We start from the raw sequence: 19,817 nt of genomic DNA on the forward strand, positions 1-19,817 counted from the left end.
AGAAAGTACCGGTAAGTATATAGACAGTTTGGAACATACAAGTTTGGAACAACTTGAGAATGAGTAAATGATGACATAATTTTCATTTTTGGGTGAACTATCCCTTTAAGAACGACTAGTTGTTCAAACCAATGTTGACTAACCAATTGTCAAAGTACACGTTTCAGAATTTTGGGGTTGGTTGTCTCTTATGCTCACCAAGGCTGCATTTATTTAATAAATTTTTTAAATAACTCTGTTAAAGGGGTTTACACCGTTTTGTGTATGTTCCTTTAAAAGCAAATGAGCCGTTGCTCCCGGCACAGAGGGTGGAGCTACAACAGTTTGTGTCCTTTTACCTCACACAGACATGCACTGAACATTTAAAAAACTTTTAGCCTTTTATGTTCAAACCGGAGTCAGACAAAGATGGAGAGACTCAAGAATAAGTGACAACATGTAGAATGCAACAGGACATTTCTGAATGGTTAGTTGATGGATTTATGTAGCTGAGTTATCTTCTAGTCATTGATTAGCATATTCTGTCATGATAATCTATAAATCGTGTTCAGGGGGCGTGGTTTATGTAAATGTTAGGGTTTGTGATGTCACTAACCAGGGAGGAATGTCGTGTAGTCCCTACCAGCCGTTTGTTGTAGTCCTTAAAAAGCAATTTCTTTAAAAGCAAATATCTCCCTTTGCTTTAAACTTTGAGCATTGTAACTTTGCAGATGTTGTTTATGCTCAAACAGCAACATTACACACTAACTAAAGTTAGAAAAGTGAAAGCATAATCAACCACCCCTTTAATAAATTTTAAAATGTTATTTATTCCTGTGATCAAAGCTGAATTTCGAGCATCTTTACTCCAGTCTTCAGTGTCACATGATCCTTCAGAAATTATTCTAATATGCTGATTTGCTGCTCAAGAAACATTTCTTGTTATTATCAATGTTGACAACAGTTGTGCTGCTTAATATTTTTTTGTGGAAACGTTGATACACTTTTTCAGGATTTTTTGATGAATAGAAAGTACAAAAGAACAGCATTTATTTGAAATGGAAATCTTTTATAATATTATCAATGTTTTTACTGTCACTTTTGATTAATTCAGTGCATCCTTGCTAAATAAAAGAAATAATGTCTTTGGAAAAACTAGTGCATGCCTAGTCTAAATCACTTAATTTTTTAAAGCATAGTTCATCCAAAAACCATCCAATAATTCTGCATTATTTATTCACCCTCATATCGTTTCAAACCCGTTTTTCATTCTTTGTAACAAAGGGGAGTTTTTGAAGGATATCCAACCCACTCTTTTCAGTATAATAAAGTGAGCGGCTGGGTTGTCAAGTTCTAAAATGACCAAGTAATTTTTTTATTTATTTCTGGAGAAGGATTCACATCATTTTCTCCTATTTCTTCTTGTGTTTGATGGGGCAGAAATGAAAGCACAGTCACAGCCTGTTACGTAACCTCACTTTTATATAGTTTCTATAGGGATCCAATTTCTGTCCTTTCCGTTCTGCCCTCTGGACCAAAAATACTTGCATTCCTCTATTGTTCCTCTCATTTCCTGTTCATTCTTCTAGGTAAATCTGTCTCCCACTTACATCTCAACATTTTACTTCTCTTTCCTCTTTATCTCTTCTATCCTTCTCTTATCTGTCAGTCCTTTTCTCACTGTTGCAATGGGATGGTATGCGAAATGAGTGTTGGGTGTTTTAGGGCCATGAGGTTTACCACACTCACCTGAGCGTTGACAGCACCCGTTCCAGAATTAGTCCAGATGGAGTATGGGAGCAGGAAATACAGTATATAGTCTCAGCCCACAGGTAACTTAGGAGACCCTATTTTAATATAATTCTCATTATGAAGTACAGTATAAATAGTTGTAGTTATAGAGAGGGAATGTGACAGCCGTTGGAAGAGGAGAAATGCTGAATTGGCTGAAACTGGCCCCCGGAGGATATGCTGAAGATGATGGCAGGAAGCGGCAGGAGTTTGTTTGGACATGTTGCGGGGTTAGCGGTGCATTAGTAGGGCTTTAAGCAAAAAGGTCATGGTGAGTCTCAGTTAGAGAAGCCCATGAGGCTCAAAGTGCTCTCCGTTTCTTAAAATGTCTTAACATGATGCTCTCTTGACGTTTGCTAATGGACTGGATGTTCAGTATGAAGGCCTAAAGATTGAGAGGGATGGACATTTAAAGGCATGAGAAAAATTATATAATAAATGGAAATATGGTGACTTCCTTGTATTGTCCTTGACTGTCCTTCAGAGGATGTTTCCTTTCTCCCTCAAATATTCCTGTGGCTTCTGTTATGCTTGACTTTATATCTAGAAGTCTTTAGTTTGTGATTAGTAGTTAGCCTAAGTTATGAATGGATACTTTTTTATCAGTTGGAAAGCTCATTTGAATGTAGTTTGGTCATTTTGATAAACTTGCCCTTAAAATGAGCATCAAAACATGTGAGTTTCTATACTTGCAAGTTGTGAAGCACATAGATACACTAGCCCTACTGGTAATAAAAAGCACATTCAGGGAAATTCAGACCAGCTGATGAAACTGTCACTTGCCATTAATGGGCCACTTTTATGTCACTAAATTTAACATTTGTTGATCTTGTACGTGTGCTTCATGCCTTGTGAATGGTTTTCTCTCATGTTTAACTGTTGTTGTAACAGTCTCTCTCTATATTTTGATTTTAGTTGTAGGCCTATATCACAAAACAAATATTTTCCTTAAATAGGCTTTGGAATGATTGGTAGACCAGCAGTGGGTTTCACTAGCCACTTTTCTTAAATTGGAACGTAGAGTCCACACCCTAGAAGCTTAGTAACTTCTATCTATATTGTAAATAACTGTACTTTATTCGATTGCACCATTTGTTCTTAATCCAGGGCGTAGCTAGTACTGGAGGTCGTAAACTCCTTGTAAAGTAATGTGTAGTTGCATATGACGTTTATCCAATAGCAGCCCTGAAGTTATGTTGAAATGCCGTGAATTTCAATTTATCCTTCATTCTTTTTTTTCTTTTTTTCTTTTTTTTTGCAAGTTATGTTTTTGGTCTTTTTGTGCCTTTATTTGATAGGACAGTAGAGATTTTGACAGGAAAACGTGGAGTGAAGAGAGAGGGGAAGGGGATCGGCAAAGGACCTCGAGCTGGGAATCGAACTCGGGTCGCCGGAGGCGCAGTTGCGCTATATGTCGACGCGTTAACCATGGGGCTATTGGCGCCGACGATTTATCCTTCATTCTAACTACTTTTGCCTCACATAAGTAAAAAATAAGTTTCCATTAAATACAATGCTCCCTAATAATTCGTATTTGATATTTTTGTATATAAATAACATACAGAAACTGTATTTGAAATTAATAAGGATCAATAAATATTAAATCCTGATACAAAACATAAGAAATTACACTTATTTATTTTTATTTTATTTGACAAGCACAACACGGACGAATGCACACAGAGGCGCTCTGTTTAGACGGGTTCGTGTTGAAGAGCCACTAACAAAGTAATATGTTCTTAAAATGTAAGCGAGTGTAAATGTCAGCAGCATTATCATACATGTCTAAATTATTGAAGGTAAAACAAGAGCTTATTGATGCAGTTCAGTCAGTCTGCTATTTTATTCCAACCGTTACTCCTGATCGGAGGCTTTCGTAAATATTTAGTTTATATGTAGTATGCATCAACTAAGTTTAATGGTGCAAAATGTATTAGTGCGTAAGTGGTAACTTGGTGCCCATTTTCGTCAAAATTAGGCTACTTACACACAGCTGGTGCAATCGATCCCAGGTGCATTGTGGCATTCTTAGATGTCAAAAGTAGAATTTTGTGATCAGCAACAATCTATAACTTAGTATGAAAGTTGATCTTTCATGAGTTTTACAGCCTTTTTCTCGCCTTTTTCCCCCTCATGTTCTCACATTCCACTGTAAACACATCCTTCCCTCTTTACACACATTTCCCTTCTTGCAGCTCTACAGAAAAGCTTTTATGGATAATTGATCGGGAGAGGTGAGGCAATCAATGCGGTCTGCCCCGGCAACACGCCGACTCATTTCCGAGAGTGTCTCTCTGCGTCTTGCGCTGTCTTGCTCTTTATCGATGTACTTGTTTTCTCTCTGCTTATGTGAGATGGGCCAAGCTGAGCCGTCCTCTGGCTCTTTCCTCCGTCTGCATCTGCAGGGCACAACACACAAGCTCCTCTCTGCCCGTGGCAGCGCTCATTCTTTATGTATGACTGATAAGTCAAAGAGTGAAGATCTGACAGTCGGAGTGTGGTTGCACAATTAGAAACCTCAGATCTAAATTAAATATTTGAAATTCATTGTACATTCTGAGCTGGAGATAACGCCATTGTGGTTCTTATCAAACTCTGAGACTGTGTAAATTGAATGGAGTGCTAAACTCATTTATTAATGTCAACTCTCTCTCTCTCTCTCTCTCTCTCAGGGTTGAGCACAGAGGGAATCTACAGGGTGAGTGGAAATAAGGCGGAGATGGAAAGCATGCAGCGGCAGTTTGACCAGGGTGAGTTACATGACTTGTCTCTTTAACTTTCTTTTTCTTTCAATCTCTCTTTTTTCAGTTTCTGTTTAGTGTGCTTTGTTGGCATGACAAATATATATAAATAGCACAAAACTTAATTATTTTTTTAAAAAAAGTTGCCAACCACCTCCAGCAATTTTGATAATTTTTACAAAAATGTCATGGGCCCCCAGAATATTTTCTATGAATATCTTAATATGCATAATATCAAAAGAAAGAACAGACCCTCTGCTTTTACACAACAATAGCAAAACATTTTTTTTATTTTAGCTTAATGCATTCTTGTTTTATCAATACTTGAATGTGGGCAGGTTTCATAAAAAACATTTTACGCGAAAAGCTGAGAAAAACACGTTTGTCAAAGACTACATCTGGATGGGATTCAGAACGATGATCAAAACATAGATGGAGTAGATCGAGTCCATCAACACCCTCAAAGCTTCACAGTCCTATAGCTCGTCCTGGGTCGACATTTCATTCAGTAACATTAGGCAGTTTTGATTTAAATTGGTCTTCTTTACCCTTAAGAATATAGGTTATCTTTTCCATTGCAATGCATGAAGATATTTCTCTTAACCATCGAGTTATAGTAGGCCTTTCTGTCTTTTTCCAGTAAATGACGATGAGCTGTTTGGCATGTAGAATACACGTCTATCAATACTTGAGTGTCCTTTTTAATTTTCCAGTTATCTGGATGAATACCAATAATGAAAAGCCCAGGATCCAGTGGCAATCTCACTGAGACTATATACAATATCATATTATCAATTTCTTTCCAAAACTCTTATTTTATCACATTCCCACATACAATGAATTAATGTGCCTTTTGCACTGTTACATTTAAAACAAGTATCTGGTATGTTGCTATAAATTTTGTTTAGTTTTACCAGAGTTATACAAGTACGCATAAGCCAATTGTACTGTAACAATTTTAGTCTGCTGTTAACTGTCTGTGTTTGGGCTTTTGCACATTTCTGCTCCCATTTTTCATATGCATCTGCTTACATATGTTTTTGCTTGTTTATGCTTCTTCGCCTGACTTTTAATCAGAAGATTCGGTACTCTTTCAGAAGATGTGTAATAGTGTTCCCTGTCGTACAACAGTGAAAACACAGAAAGCTGCAAATATCCTTCAATGGCGGGGAAAGAGTTAATACTGTATGCGACATCGTAAATAATCCAGCACCAGTAACTATGTGGTTGAAACTCCAAAACAGTAGGTGGCAGTGTTGTACCTTAATGCTGGTTGATACCCGCCATAAAACAGAAAAAAGAAGAATGTCTACTTCCATTCTATATAGCAGGTGAAAAACAGTATGTGAGATGAGTATGTCAGAATTTTGAAGTAAGCATTCAGTGAACACTTTACTATGTGGAGAGGCGTTGTGAATAGCAAAGCGACACAACTGATGCCGTTGGTCACATGACAGTGACAACATAACGAATGTAGTCATTGCGAATTTCATTCATAGTGCATAGAATACACTTTTTTTTTCTTCTTTTTTTTATGGTAACGGAGCAAGTTTCAAACCAAATGTAGCACCAACCATACAGCATGTGTTTTCGAAGCTGTGTTTTTGTTGTATGCCACGGGTTTCGTGATAACAGAAGTGGAATGTAGACGTAGAAGTTATGTGATTAAAAAAGCAAAAAGGAGGGCTAAGATACAAAATATCCTAACTTGCAGTGCTACATATCATCGAGGCTAAGAACAAAATGTGCCTGGACTTTGGCATTTATCGCAGTTCGAATCCCGGCTCGTGGTCCTTTCTGATCTGGATTCCTGTCCACTCTCCACTATACTAATCTAATAAGACTTTTTGTCTCACAATGACTTTTTTCTCTAAATTTAGTGTTTTTATCTCACAATCTGTACTTTTATAATTTGCATGTGTGAGTTTATATCACACAATTCTGAGAAAATCTGTTGCTTGGTTACCATCTCATGGGCTCTCAGTTCCACATAAAAGTCTTTTTGAATTTTATAACACAACTAATTGTGTAATACTGGAGGGTAATGCTATGTTTCTTTGATGTATAATGTGATATTACATCATAATATGTATGATTTACACAGCACATCAAAATTATATGGTACATGTCCATAAAACATTGTAATACCATCATGGTGCTGTTTGATACTTTCATTGTTACTGCAAAGAAAGTGCTCAAATGACTCAAAATTGCTTCGCTAACTTAAATCTAGTGAAGCTAAGAACATTACCAAACTATAATCAATGACACCCTCCACCTTCCTTCTCTCTCTCTCTCTCTCTCTCTTTCTGCTTGTCTAGCCCCCATTAACTTCCACACTCTCACATTACCCTGCTGTTGTAGCAGCATAATCTAAAGACATCTCATGGATATCATAGTACACGCAGAACTCTGTTACTCATATTTGCCTTGGGGAAAAGTTTGAGTGGGACCAGTCACCATAGACCAGACTGACCTCGCTGCTTTCAAAGAAATGGCTGCTATTCCTCGGTGCATGGATCACATTTCCGTCAATGAGCGCATTGTAGAGCAGATAAGCTCAATTAACCAGGACTGATCCACAGATATTGATCCTGCAGTGCCCACCGAGGGCCATTACGAAAGCATTATGTCAGAGCGCATAGAGTATGCTTGTATTATGTGCATGCTTGAGAAGAGGCAGCACAGCGTCTGTTTTTGCTTAAGTCGTGAAATATATAGTCAAGACGTAAGACATGTAATGTCATGTACAATATATACTACCATTTGAAAAGTTTGGAGTCCGTGATTTATAAATAATACTTGGTCACACTTTAGTTTAGGGTCCAATTCTCACTATTAACTATGACTTTTGCCTCAATAAACTACTAATTACTGCTTATTAATAGTTAGTAAGGTAGTAATTAAGTTTAGGTATTAGGTTGGATTAAAGGATGTAGAATGTTCATGCAGAATAAGGCATTGATATGTGCTTTATAAGCACTAATAAACCGCCAATATCCTAGTATTATGCATGCTAATAAGCAACTAGTTATAGTGAGAATTGAACCCTAAATTAAAGGGTTACCTAATACTTTTAATGTTATAATCTTATAATGTTACAAAAGATTTCGATTTCAAATAAATGCTGTTCTTTTGAACTTTCTATTCATCAAATAATCCTGAAAAATATTAATCGGCACAACTGTTTTCAACATTTATTTGATATTTAATGATCATCAATGTTTTTTGGACAGCAAATCAGCATATTAGGATGATTTCTGAAAGATCACGTGACACTGAAGACTGGAGTAATGATGCTGAAAATTCAGCTTTGTCTCACAAGAGTAAATTACATTTTAAAATATTGTAATAGATTTTAAAATAATATTTAAAATATAGCTTTTACAATAGAAAACAGTAATATAATATATATGGATATAATATAATATATTCATTTAAATAAATATATATATTTTTTTTATAAATACTTTATTTTTAGAAGGTTATTTATTTGTAAAAAGCTAATAGACATGGACAAATCTCTAATTTTGATTGTGGATGCATGTCTGTGTGTGTGTGTGTGTCACTACAGGCCATTGTGTGTGTGTGTGTGTGTGTGTGTGTGTGTGTGTGTGTGTGTGTGTGTGTTTGCGCCGGAAGAGAAGGTCAGTTAATTACCAGCAGATTGGTTTGGGTAATGAACCGCGAGCGCACACGCTCCACTGATCTGGTCGGGCCCGGTTCGGATCGGCATGAGCTAATAGAAGGCGAAGGCTCGTGTCTGATCGATCAGAACCCCGCACAGCCAGGTGACAATACAATTACGGCGGAAATTACTGTGCAGGTATGTGCTCGACAGCATCTCAGACAAGTCCAGTGAGCAGGTGGAGAAATGTCAGACGATTCACAATCAGGTGCTACACGGCCATTATCGATCTCTGATAAAATACAATCAGGATGTATAGAGGAACTGATCTGGGGTCAACTGGATTTAACACGCTAGACTGAAGGATTACAATAGTAACGCGCAATGTTTTATAGCTTTATCCCTTAATCATATTGGCAGAACCTGAGATCAAAATAGTTTTGTTGTTTTAATCATCGCTTGTTTTGTTTGAATCTCATGACCTCTCACCCTCTCCCATGCACCAATTTCGCGCCTGCCCGCTAAGCACGCATTCTCCAATTAGATACACATGTCGCTGGATCAGCCGAGAGATTAAAAGATGCTTCCGGACAGCAAGAGTGTGCAGGTTTGATTTTAGGGACAGAAGATTTCAGGAAGACAATGAATGAATGAATGAATGAATGAATGAATGAATGAATGAATGAATGAATGAATGAATGAATGAATGAATGAATGAATGAATGAATGAATGAATGAATGAATGAATGAATGAATGAATGAATGAATGAATGAATGAATGAATGAATGAATGAATGAATGAAGGAGCTGCATTTTGGAAGGAGTTGACTGTAAAAGATGTTCATATGATCCTGTGTCCTTGATCCCTCTGATTTTAAGAAACAGACTGTTTACTTTTAATTCAGATCAAGTACTTTTATAATACCTAGAGAAATGTGTCAATTTGCCTTTATATTCATCTCAATGGCAGTTACTTGGCTGGAACGCATGGGCTTCACTAGAATTGGAAAAGGCTTTCAGTCCATAATGTATCTCAGGGTCAAAGTGACTCAAAATGATGGTGCTGGTCACATCTACAAATATACGAGTGTTTCTTCAAATATTGGCACTTTTGGCCCTGAGAACTTTTTTTGTTAGAAGTTTTCCCATTTTCACAAGTTTAATTAGTAATTTGTTTTTTGAAAGTAATAAAATCCAAATCAATTGAAATGCCATTATAAGTTTTGGAATAAAATGACTCCTTTGTCTTGCTACGGCTAATTTAATGTCTAGCATTTAATTATAAATAAACACAATTAAAAACATTCACATTTTTTTGCATAACTTGGAAAAAAACAGCTTAATTGGAAACGATGCACAACATTCTGCACCAATGATATTCGTCTTGATTGCTAATATTCATCTCAAGCTGTTCACTGATGCTGTTGTTCTCCTTGGTAGGCAAATAAACCAAGTTTACAATCTGCTTTACCTAAGAAACATATACACATTTATACATATTATACACATGCAGTTTTTTTTTTCCGTAATACTTTTATTTAGCAAGGATACATTAAATTAATCAAAAGTGACGATTCCTATTTAGAAATAAATACTGTTCTTTAGAACCTTCTTTTCATCAAAGAATCTTGATCAAAATCATCAAAATATCACGGTTTCCACAAAAATACTGTTTTCAACATTGAATAATAATCAGAAATGTTTCTTGAGCAGCAAATCAGCAGATGTAAATGATTTCTGAGGGATCATGTGACACTGAAGACTGGACTAATGATGCTGAAAATTCAGCTTTGAAAACAGGAATAAATTACATTTTGAAATGTAGAAAACATTTATTTTAAATTGCAATAATATTTCACATTATTACAGTTTTTACTGTATGTTTGATCAAATAAATAGTCTTGTGGAACATATGAGACTTCTTTCAAAATACTTTTAATAATATATATGATTGGTAGCTTTTGAATGGTAGTGTAAATCACACAGTAAATATTGAAATGATTGGTTTATTACATTTTTTCTTTAGATTATCATAGTTTAACTAATAATTTATGTCTGTTTAAATCATTTGCACAGTTTTTGCCTGAATGTTTGGGACAAGGATAAAACAATAAAATCTGTGTGAAGTGTGAAAAGTAACACACAAAAAAAATCCTTTTATGCATAGGTAATAAGATCTGTTTAATGTGATCATATAACACACTGAAAAGAAAAAAACGCTGAAATCTGTTAGTTTTAATATAAATCAACCCCTGGCACATAAAAAAAGAAACACCCATATGAGAGATAATGTTCACTTAGCTGGTCACACCCTGAGAACTTTTTTTTTGCTTGACTGTAATTTAACTACTTTAAATTGCAAGTAACTTGAGAAGCTGCAGTGATTCACAAAGTTCCATTTGAAAGTCTAACCAAAGTCTCTCTTTGTTTCTCTACATCACAGACCCTAACATTGACCTGATCGAGAAGGACTTGTCTGTGAACACAGTGGCTGGAGCAATGAAGAGCTTCTTCTCGGAGCTGCCCGATCCTCTGGTACCCTACAGTATGCAGGTGGAACTGGTGGAGGCCTTCAGTGAGTATCAACATGAGAGAGAGCAGATAAAAGTGAAAGTGACATGACATTAACGCCAAGTATGGTGGAATTTGTCCTCTGCATTTAACCCATCCAAGTTAGTGCACACACATTAGGAGTAGAGAGTAGTGAACACACACCGAGAGCATTTTACTGAGGCGCCTGGGGAGCGATTGGGGGTTAGGTGCCTTGCTCAAGGTCACCTCAGTCATTTCCTGCCGGTATTGAGAATCGAACCCGCAACCTTCGGCTCACCAGTCTCCAGCTCTCTAACCATTAGGCCACGACTTCCCAATTCATAGGTCTGTACATGTAGACCTATGAAGACTCTCACAATCAATACAAACACTGATACAGGGAAGATTTTCCATGGCCAGATGTTTACTGTCAGAAAGCAATATGCTTGGTTGTAGTCCTCGGAGGTTAGTGTGCTCTGGAGATCTCCTCCGGTGAACCCGCTGTGAGTAGAGAGCTCTTGTTAGAGGGAGAAAAAGAAAAACAAGGGATAAATCAGTGGGTAGAATAGGATCTACTCTAAGAAACATGCTGGCAGAAATGGACTGAGTGCGTTTTCCTGTTGCGGCATTATAGACTTCTTTCTTTAACACACAAACACACTCACTCTCTCAGTGTGAAGTTCAGCATTGTCTACTCCGGGCATTGCTCCAACCCAAAGTGATGAGACTTAAGCCTAAGATTGCCGTCAGTCCTACACTCCAGACTGTTTCTCTATAAACAAGCCCTCTCAAGTACTACCATGCTTCAAATAGTTTCACAAACGGCAGGCCTGATTCAGCAGAAAACTAATCGCACCACCCAAACCTGCACTGGTGTAGTAGAGCACACAAGAGGGGCTTTGATTGATTCAGTTATTTAGTATCCAGTCATGATGTCGTGTCACTCAATTTTCAAGTGATATAATTTTGGTATATAATTAAAAAAATTGGTTTAGAAATTTTGGTATACATAGAATATAATCATAGTCAGTTGCTTTGTGTGTGTGTGTGTGTGTGTGTGTGCGCGTGTGTGCATTGAATCTATCAAATGCCAACATAATCAGACTAAAATTGTACTATTTTTTTGATTTGTACGTTTTCTGATGAAAATGTGAGGGGATGAATGCCATAATGCTATGGAGTGTTGTGGATGGTTGCCTAAACGTTGCTGTTTGGTTGCTAATGTGCTCTAAGTGGTTTTTGATGTGCTGGACATGTTAAATGCCAAAGATTAAAGGGATAGTTCACCCCAAAATTAAATATGTCATGGTTTGTTTTGTCCATACAGTGGAAGAAAATGGTAACCAAAACTTTTTCTTCAAAATACCATCTTTTATGTTCTGCAGAAGATGAGGGTGAGAAAATGAAGTTCGTTCACTGGGTCATGGATTTGAACAAACTCCTAAACATGCAATAAATACTTGCAATATACAGTAATAGTGATGCTTTCCTTACCAAAACTGCTTATAAGTAGTTTAAGCCCTAAGTAGAAGATTGGTTTAATGCAGGGACATTACAGAAGCCCATTGAGGGTAAGAATGAGGAGGGAGAGGACAGACGGCAGGTCACCTGACTGCCGTGTCACTCTCCACAGGTGGTGGGCGGGGCTTTACTCTCGTCCGTCTGTCGCTGGACGCCGTGGCAACAGCCCAACGGGCTTGTTCTGTTTTAGTCTCTGAAAGCACAGCAAGCACCTGCACTGCTTTAATGCCTTCTGAATATTCTTTAGCTTTGTTGATCTGCCATCCATTAGACGTCTCGACGGGATATTTAGATTAATGCTTTTTATGATTGCCAGTGGCTTCGGTTATTTATTCTGATTGATTAGATGATATTTGCATATTCAGTCTCAAATCAACAACGTCTGGGTAGGTTTTAACACTGATGTTTCAACATCACTTTACTACTGCTAGTACTTGAGGTCAATGTTTCGTTCAGATACCTAATGCTAAGCCCAAAGTTTACTTCAGCTTTGATGGGACCACTTAGCATATGCGTACAGCCAAAAGCATAGCCTTATAAAGTAGGGATGCACTGATGTATCGGCTGATAAAAGCAATTATTTTCACCATTGATTGTTTAAAAACAGCCATTGATCATGAAAAAAAAAAAAAAACTGCAACTCTAAATACTGTGTGAAGGAAATGTCTCGTGTTGAATTTAGGGCTGTCAAAGTTAAGGCAAAATTAACACATTAACAGCTAAAAAAATAGTGACGTTAAAGCAGGCTCTATTTAATCCCATGAATCACCCGTAGTGGTGAGGTCAAAGTGCCTCCCATCCACTAATCACAAAGAGCGTTGTGCTTTACTTCTGATAAGACACAATCTTAGCTTTCAAATTCTGTCCATTTTTATCACTAAATTCAAACAATAAATGGCGTTTTGACGCTCTTAAATGTGACTTGACAGATTGCTGTAGGGCCTCAGTTCAAGAGGCAGCGTGGAGCGAGTCTTTTCTTCCACTTCACTACGTTATAGCATGAAAAAACATGCATGAACATTAAAAGTTATTAATAGGTATGTTGGAAGATACAGTACAACTTGCTGAAAAGGATCATGTCTCATGTAATCGCTCAATCTGTGTTTCAACTGCGGAAAGACGGCAATAACTATGTCACTTAACGTTGCATTTACCTCAGGAAAGATTTCCAGTGTTCACAGTTTGTTCGTTACCTATAAAAAACAATAGAGAGGAGCTTGTTTACTGTTAATTATAAATGTATCTCTGTATAAATTTGTCATGAAGACAAGTGTTTATGAAAACTACCTTATCTATGTGCAACTGAGTTGTTTCAAACATTCGAGTTATTATCTGAGTGTAATTATTATATCTGAACAATAAATAGCAGTTGAATTGAATAGTTTGGGCTCTTGTAAATATTATCATAATGTACCAAATGAGATGGTTCTCTGTATAGTTTACAGCATTAGTTGGGAGAGATTTTCTTTCTTAAGAAAATCAAACTAGCGGCATCGACAGATATCATTCTGAATAATCGGTCTACATTGTGGACCAACTAATTAATGCATAATAATTCAAGGCGCATGCACGAACTGAGCATACAGAATACATGCATTTATAAAAATGTAAGTATGCATTTTCTATGTTAAGTGACCAAAGACGCATTGTGTCCGGCAGTTTTACTGCTTTTTAATGGTGCGCTGCCCTCTATGAACCGGTTTGGATGTATAGTCTATATATAAAAGAGTATTTTTATGTAAATCTTATTAATCAACATTAGTAATCGCAATTATAATATCAAGGGAAATAATCAACAATTATCATTGTCATAATCGTGCTGCCCTAATTTGCATTCACAAAAAAGTCTTGAGTAAATATAATTTTAAAGCTTCTTTTCATCATTTTTTGAATATTTTATTCCGTTTAGAATCTATTCTAGAATTATTAATTCTTTCCAAAATAGAGCTATTCAAAACATCGAGTGAATTATTATTATTTTTTCAATATCGTGCATCCTTATTAGCAACTATATAGCAACGCTCTGGCATCATGGTGGTTTTGCATATTTTTCTTGTAGTTACTGCAGTAATTCTGCATCTGGGGCCACAATGCATAATGCTGATGTCAGTGTGTGAGAGTGTGTAATGCTTACATCAGAGTGTGTGTGTGTGTGTGACCAGGGAGGAACACATCTGCCGTAGTGGTCACATGTTCTAACACAGGGCTCACAGCGTTAAGGGCTGATGTAAGCCGTTCTGACTCACCGCAACCATCAAGCTCGCTGCACCCAGGGTGTGTGTGTGTCTGTGTGTGACTGCACACACTACACAATTATTTCTGTACATGTACTGTTTGTGTGTGTGACACACTGTGCTTCATTGACCAATCCCTCTTTCACCCCAGATGAGACTGATGGGAAGTCTAGTACACACAGACACACACACACACACACACACACACACACCTTTTCACTGTTACTCCTCCCTAGAGTTGTTGTTTATTGATTTAGGTGGAGCATGCTGCTTCCTTTGTGCATATTAGAACTCATTATTCCTGAATTACTTCCTCAAGCATTGTTTCTAAGCAATCTGAGGTCCCAAAGCCAAATGTAGACAGTGTTTTAGGAAAGAAACCCCCCCCCCCCCCCACACACACACACAGATTTCATCTCGATTAACTGGAGTGATTCAATTTCTGCACACACACATTCAATCAAAGTCTCAATTAGTATCCAGCATTTGACAAGTCTGAGGTCAAATTATGAAGGACTAGGAGTCTATTTACTATTTTATTTTGTTATTCAGCTACTGTTTTATAATTTTATTTAAATATTTAAACCTTGAATTAAACCATTTTAAATGTGAAAAATAATTTAATTTAAAATATAATCATTTATTGCTTTGTTTTATAATGTTTTATAATTGTTTATTAATCTACATTTTAAAACACATTAATTAAAATAACACTTTTATTATCTATTAATTTGTCCATTTAAAAAGTAATTTTTTTATTACCATTTTTATGTTTGAACTCATCATTCCTTCATTTTCTTTGTAAGTGTCACTCCTAGTCCTGCATACACAATAGGGCATATCATTATTTGAAAATAGTCTATTCATTTATTTATTTATTGCAACAAAGCTGTTTAAACTTCAAAAAATGTTTGTTCGCCTCAGGAGGTAAAACAAAATTTTATATTTGCTGTTTTAATTTACATTTATTTTAGTGAGGTTTTAAACCTCACTAAAATAATTGTAAATTAAAACAGCAAATATAAAATTCAGTTTGACCTCCTGAGGCGAATCAACTGTTAAAAAAACACTGAGATTTTTGAAGAGTTTAAAACTTTGTTGTGTTTGATTTTCATTATTTTGCAGTAGTAAATATTAAACATTAAAAAAAATCATTAATGAAATCTTAGGTCTAATAAATCTAGGTTCTAATAAAATATTACAGGCTTGCAAATTTATCCTGAACTAAGTTGTCCGTCAAACAAACCAAATGTTGATTTAAAGTTATTGATGAACTTCTATTAGCCTTAGCTTAGTTGTAACCTTGACCATGACTTGGGTAACAGGGTTGAAGGTTCAGCTTGGCGAATGCTGTGAAATCTACAGTGTAAAAAATTTAGAAAATGAAATATGCTTTTTTACTTATATTCCCGCCATGCCGTAGAAAGGGTCTTAATTGTTGATTCCAAAAGTGTGTGACATGGCTAGATCTGTTTATGGTCAGTTGTTAATAATTCAAAACATATCTACTCATTCTTTCTCTAAAAAAAACATGGGATTTGTGCCTTTATTGCTTTACAGAAACGAAAAGGAAGATGATGTTTGCGATGTAAGAACATTAAACAGACTCTTCTGGTCTTGATGGCCTTTCGTGTGTGTGTGTGTGTGTGTGTGTGTGTCTTGTCGCCCTCTAACTATTTGTGTGCTGTGGGACAAGTGAACACCTGTGAAGCATGAAGAAAATAAATGTGTTTGTGTCTCATTCTGTGTTCCCTCTCGGCCCCCTGCAGAAATCAATGATCGAGAGCATCGTCTCCACACCATGAAGGACGTGCTTCGCAGATTCCCTCGAGAAAACTACGACGTCTTCAAATACGTCATCACTCACCTGAACAAGTGAGAATGGGAGCCATCCCCAGGGCAGCACACAGATCAAACTCGCTCGCACAAATGTTTTCCATGCTCACCGTTTCTCTCTGTCTTACAGGGTGAGTCAAAACAACCGCCTGAACCTGATGACCAGCGAGAATTTGTCCATCTGCTTCTGGCCGACGCTAATGCGGCCCGACTTCACCACCATGGATGCGCTGACGGCCACACGCACCTACCAGACAATCATCGAGACCTTTATCCACCAGTGTGCTTTTTTCTTCTACAATCAACCCTTGGCCGACACACCCAGCGGCCTCCCCGGACAGCCCGCCTCTCCTAGCGCCACCTTGTCTTCTGCCTCCTCCATACCAAGCTCTGCCTACTCCGCCTGTTACACCCCACTACACGCCATGGCTCCACCCTTCAGCCACGGCCAACAGTCCCCGCCTCATTCCCCACCTCACACCCCTCAATCCCCAATCCAGAGCCTGATCCCTCCACTCCACCCTCATCACACCCCTACGGAACAACACACGCTGTGAACCTTGCAGACGAGGAGGAGAACTTTGGGAGCACTGAATGAGATTAATTGAATGCAAGAAACGATTGCACGGCTGTGCCTGACTTAAGAGGACGGAGAAAGTAAGAGGTCAAGAGTCCATGAGCTGCGTCAACCACACTTCCTCGCCCTCTTTCTGCATCACGCTTCTCCATAAATTGCAGCGGCGCTCTGTCCCTTTATGCTCCTCACACACACGTATAACTGCACGTGAAGTGTGGTACCCCCAAACTCAGATTTCTTATGGGTCCATGTGACGTAGATGGCGCACTCTTGCTGGTTCAGCGTTGTCTTTGTCAGCCAATGGGTTGCATGAACAAACAGCCACCTCATATTCGGGTGACCACTGTACGCAACCTAGTATGATTAAGGTTAAGCGGGCCAACAGGGTGGCCTATATATTCATTCAGCTTCCGACCATTGTTACTATCAAATTACGAAATAGAAATGCTTTTTTTCCTGACGCAGCAACACAACCACATTCCTAGCCCTTATTTATCTTGTTTCGCTTGTAGCAGCCTTTTACAGATGGACACAAATCAAAAGACAAAACTAGAACTTGACTAACTGGATCTAGTTTTGCCGGGATGGATGTGTGTGGAATGCTTTTGCACAGCATTCTGGGAGTTGAAGTCTTTTCCTCGGCCTGTATCTCTTGTCACACGAGCCTCCAGAACATGCTGGAAGACTAATGCTTCTTTTATCGGAGAATGTCCTCACAACCACACAACCCTCGATTTCCTGTTCCACGAGGGTCTTAGACTTTGTTCAGTGTCTGTTCATTTGGGAGCTGTGTTATTTTTCTTATTACACGTTTGCAGGAAGTCACTCTCTTCTAGCTCGTGTTAGATTTGTGGACTACTTTTTGTGCTAATGAATTTTAAGGATGGGTTAGGTTGTGGTCCACCTGCATTTGGAGGGGAGGTATGCACTAAATCAAGAGTTACCTCACGATGTGAGTTCTGGAAGGTAAAGGAAGTTTGCACTAGAAGGAGACGCTGTCTATATGTACCTATTCAGATGGCAGTGAATCAGTGAACTGGAAGCCTAGAGGAGGAAGGTAGAGACGATAGTTGGATGGAAATAATGGCTTTCAGGATAGATAAAGTCTTAAGTGTTTGATATCAGAGAGGCCGATTTTATGCTGAATATGAGCTTGCAGTTAGTGGCTTTTGGTAAGACTAGCTAAATATCTGTACTTCAGAGTTGACCTCAGAAGGATGACATTGTTTATAAAATCCCAAAAGTTTTAAAAAGAAAGATTAGCGGAAGAAAACGTGGGCATGGAAACAGGAAAGTTATCGCGGGAGCTTGTGACTAGACTTGTCCCTGTGTCGGCTCTCGGAGCGCAACACTACCACCCAGTGGACAAAGCAGGCATTGCATGTTAAATCTCAGCTCGTTTTCGTTCTAATGCTACATTTTTTTTGTTTTACTAGAAAATGCTGGATGCATTTAAAGTCACAGATTCACTATGTAGCAAAAGAAAGACTAAAAAAAAAAGCAGAAATCAGTTGCCATTCAAGGAATGGTTATAACAATATTCCTCTGCACTTATACCTTGTTTACTCGCTCCAAATTAGATCATTTTCTATGACTTTTGTGTTGATTTGAACATGGTTTTCAAGTGGAACAGACATTGTGAAACTGTGAATCAGTCACGTTTATGGAGATAAACGAATGTATCCCACTACAGATTTAATTTTTGTGCATATCTCTCCCTGTAATACATGTTAACTCTCACCACCAGTGAGTGAACCACAACTGCCCTGACCCCTTTTAACTTGTCAGTCAACATTTACGCTGACTTCTGATTGGCTGTGATGAGCAACTGTGCTTAAACACTACATCTTTTGCCCTCAGAGAGCAGAAGTAACGGTATATTTTGGGAAATCGGGAGCTGTGTGGCCTATACGCCCCTGGTACTTTGTGTATGAATGCTGCATTCTCTGTGTATTTTCAATGTATATTCTTTCAGAGGCAACTGTCCGTCGCGGCCAAAGACTGTGCAAAAAAAAAAAAAAAAAAGATGAATAAAAAAGGGCAGGGGAGACCTGAAAACCGAAAAGCGACATGACAAATGTGTATTAAAAATGTGATTATTGGTTCAGCAATCAGATTTGGCTGCATCACTTTATTTTTTGTTTCATTTTATTATTATTTTTTTCAACAATGGTGACAGATTGTCTGTTAAGTTAAAGGAGAAAGGAGCAAAACTATATTCAGAATGGTTTATTTGTACGTTAGGGGGTCTGACACTTTGCCCTATAGTCAATGGTGATAGAAAAGGTTTTCTTTTTATGTTTTCTTTTAATAATTAAAAAATGAGACAAAACATTTTTTAACAGTTTTTTTGTGAATGGTGTAAAGGCCACAATGATGTAGTGCATGATTCAAGACCAGGTCAGGGAGAGGGCTCTACCACTCTCAGTATTATAAAAGGAAGAAAAAAATGAACAAAGAAAAAAAAAAAATACAATGGAAAAAATAATGAAATAAATGAAGTTACATCAACAACAAACAAAAAAAAAACGTCATTATTTGCCAAGGAGTTGGTAATTGGTCTCAATGGGAATGGTGTATAAACAGTAAAGGCCTTCTGTGACCTGTATTATAGTTAATAAATCAATCTTGTAAAATCTGTCTCATGTCTTTATTTAATAGTTGCTGAATGTGCATAAATTCCATTGCATCTGTGCTTTTTGGTCGCAAAACTTACTATAATGATCTATACACCAGAAGTTAGTGCATGCACACAATGCTTTCACTAATGTCTACAAAGAGAGAAACTTTATTCCGCAAGGATGCATTAAATTGATCAAATAGGTTGTCAAATATGTATAAATATTAGGGATGCCAGTGTTAACTCATGCAATTAATTCAAAATGTGTAATTTAACACAAATTACACTGTAAAAAAATATTTTTTGGTGAAGTAAATACTACTGAAAAAAAACAATGTAATTTACATGAAAAAGTTAG

At 37.4% G+C, this 19,817-nt stretch overlaps 1 protein-coding gene across 1 annotated transcript in view; it reads left to right on the forward strand.

The window, feature by feature from the left end:
* arhgap35a (Rho GTPase activating protein 35a) overlaps positions 1–19,036 on the forward strand; it is an 80,403-nt gene extending 61,367 nt beyond the window's left edge. Inside the window, exons 4-7 of the mRNA XM_084127524.1 lie at positions 4,443–4,520; positions 10,583–10,714; positions 16,196–16,301; positions 16,393–19,036. Of these exons, the coding sequence (XP_083983650.1) occupies positions 4,443–4,520; positions 10,583–10,714; positions 16,196–16,301; positions 16,393–16,819 (743 nt within the window). The 3' untranslated portion in view covers positions 16,820–19,036. The remainder of the gene's footprint in view (positions 1–4,442; positions 4,521–10,582; positions 10,715–16,195; positions 16,302–16,392) is intronic.
* Positions 19,037–19,817: the final 781 nt, after the last annotated feature.

The sequence above is a fragment of the Abramis brama genome, assembly GCF_963993115.1.
Source record: "Abramis brama genome assembly, chromosome: 10".
Lineage (NCBI taxonomy): Eukaryota > Metazoa > Chordata > Actinopteri > Cypriniformes > Leuciscidae > Abramis > Abramis brama.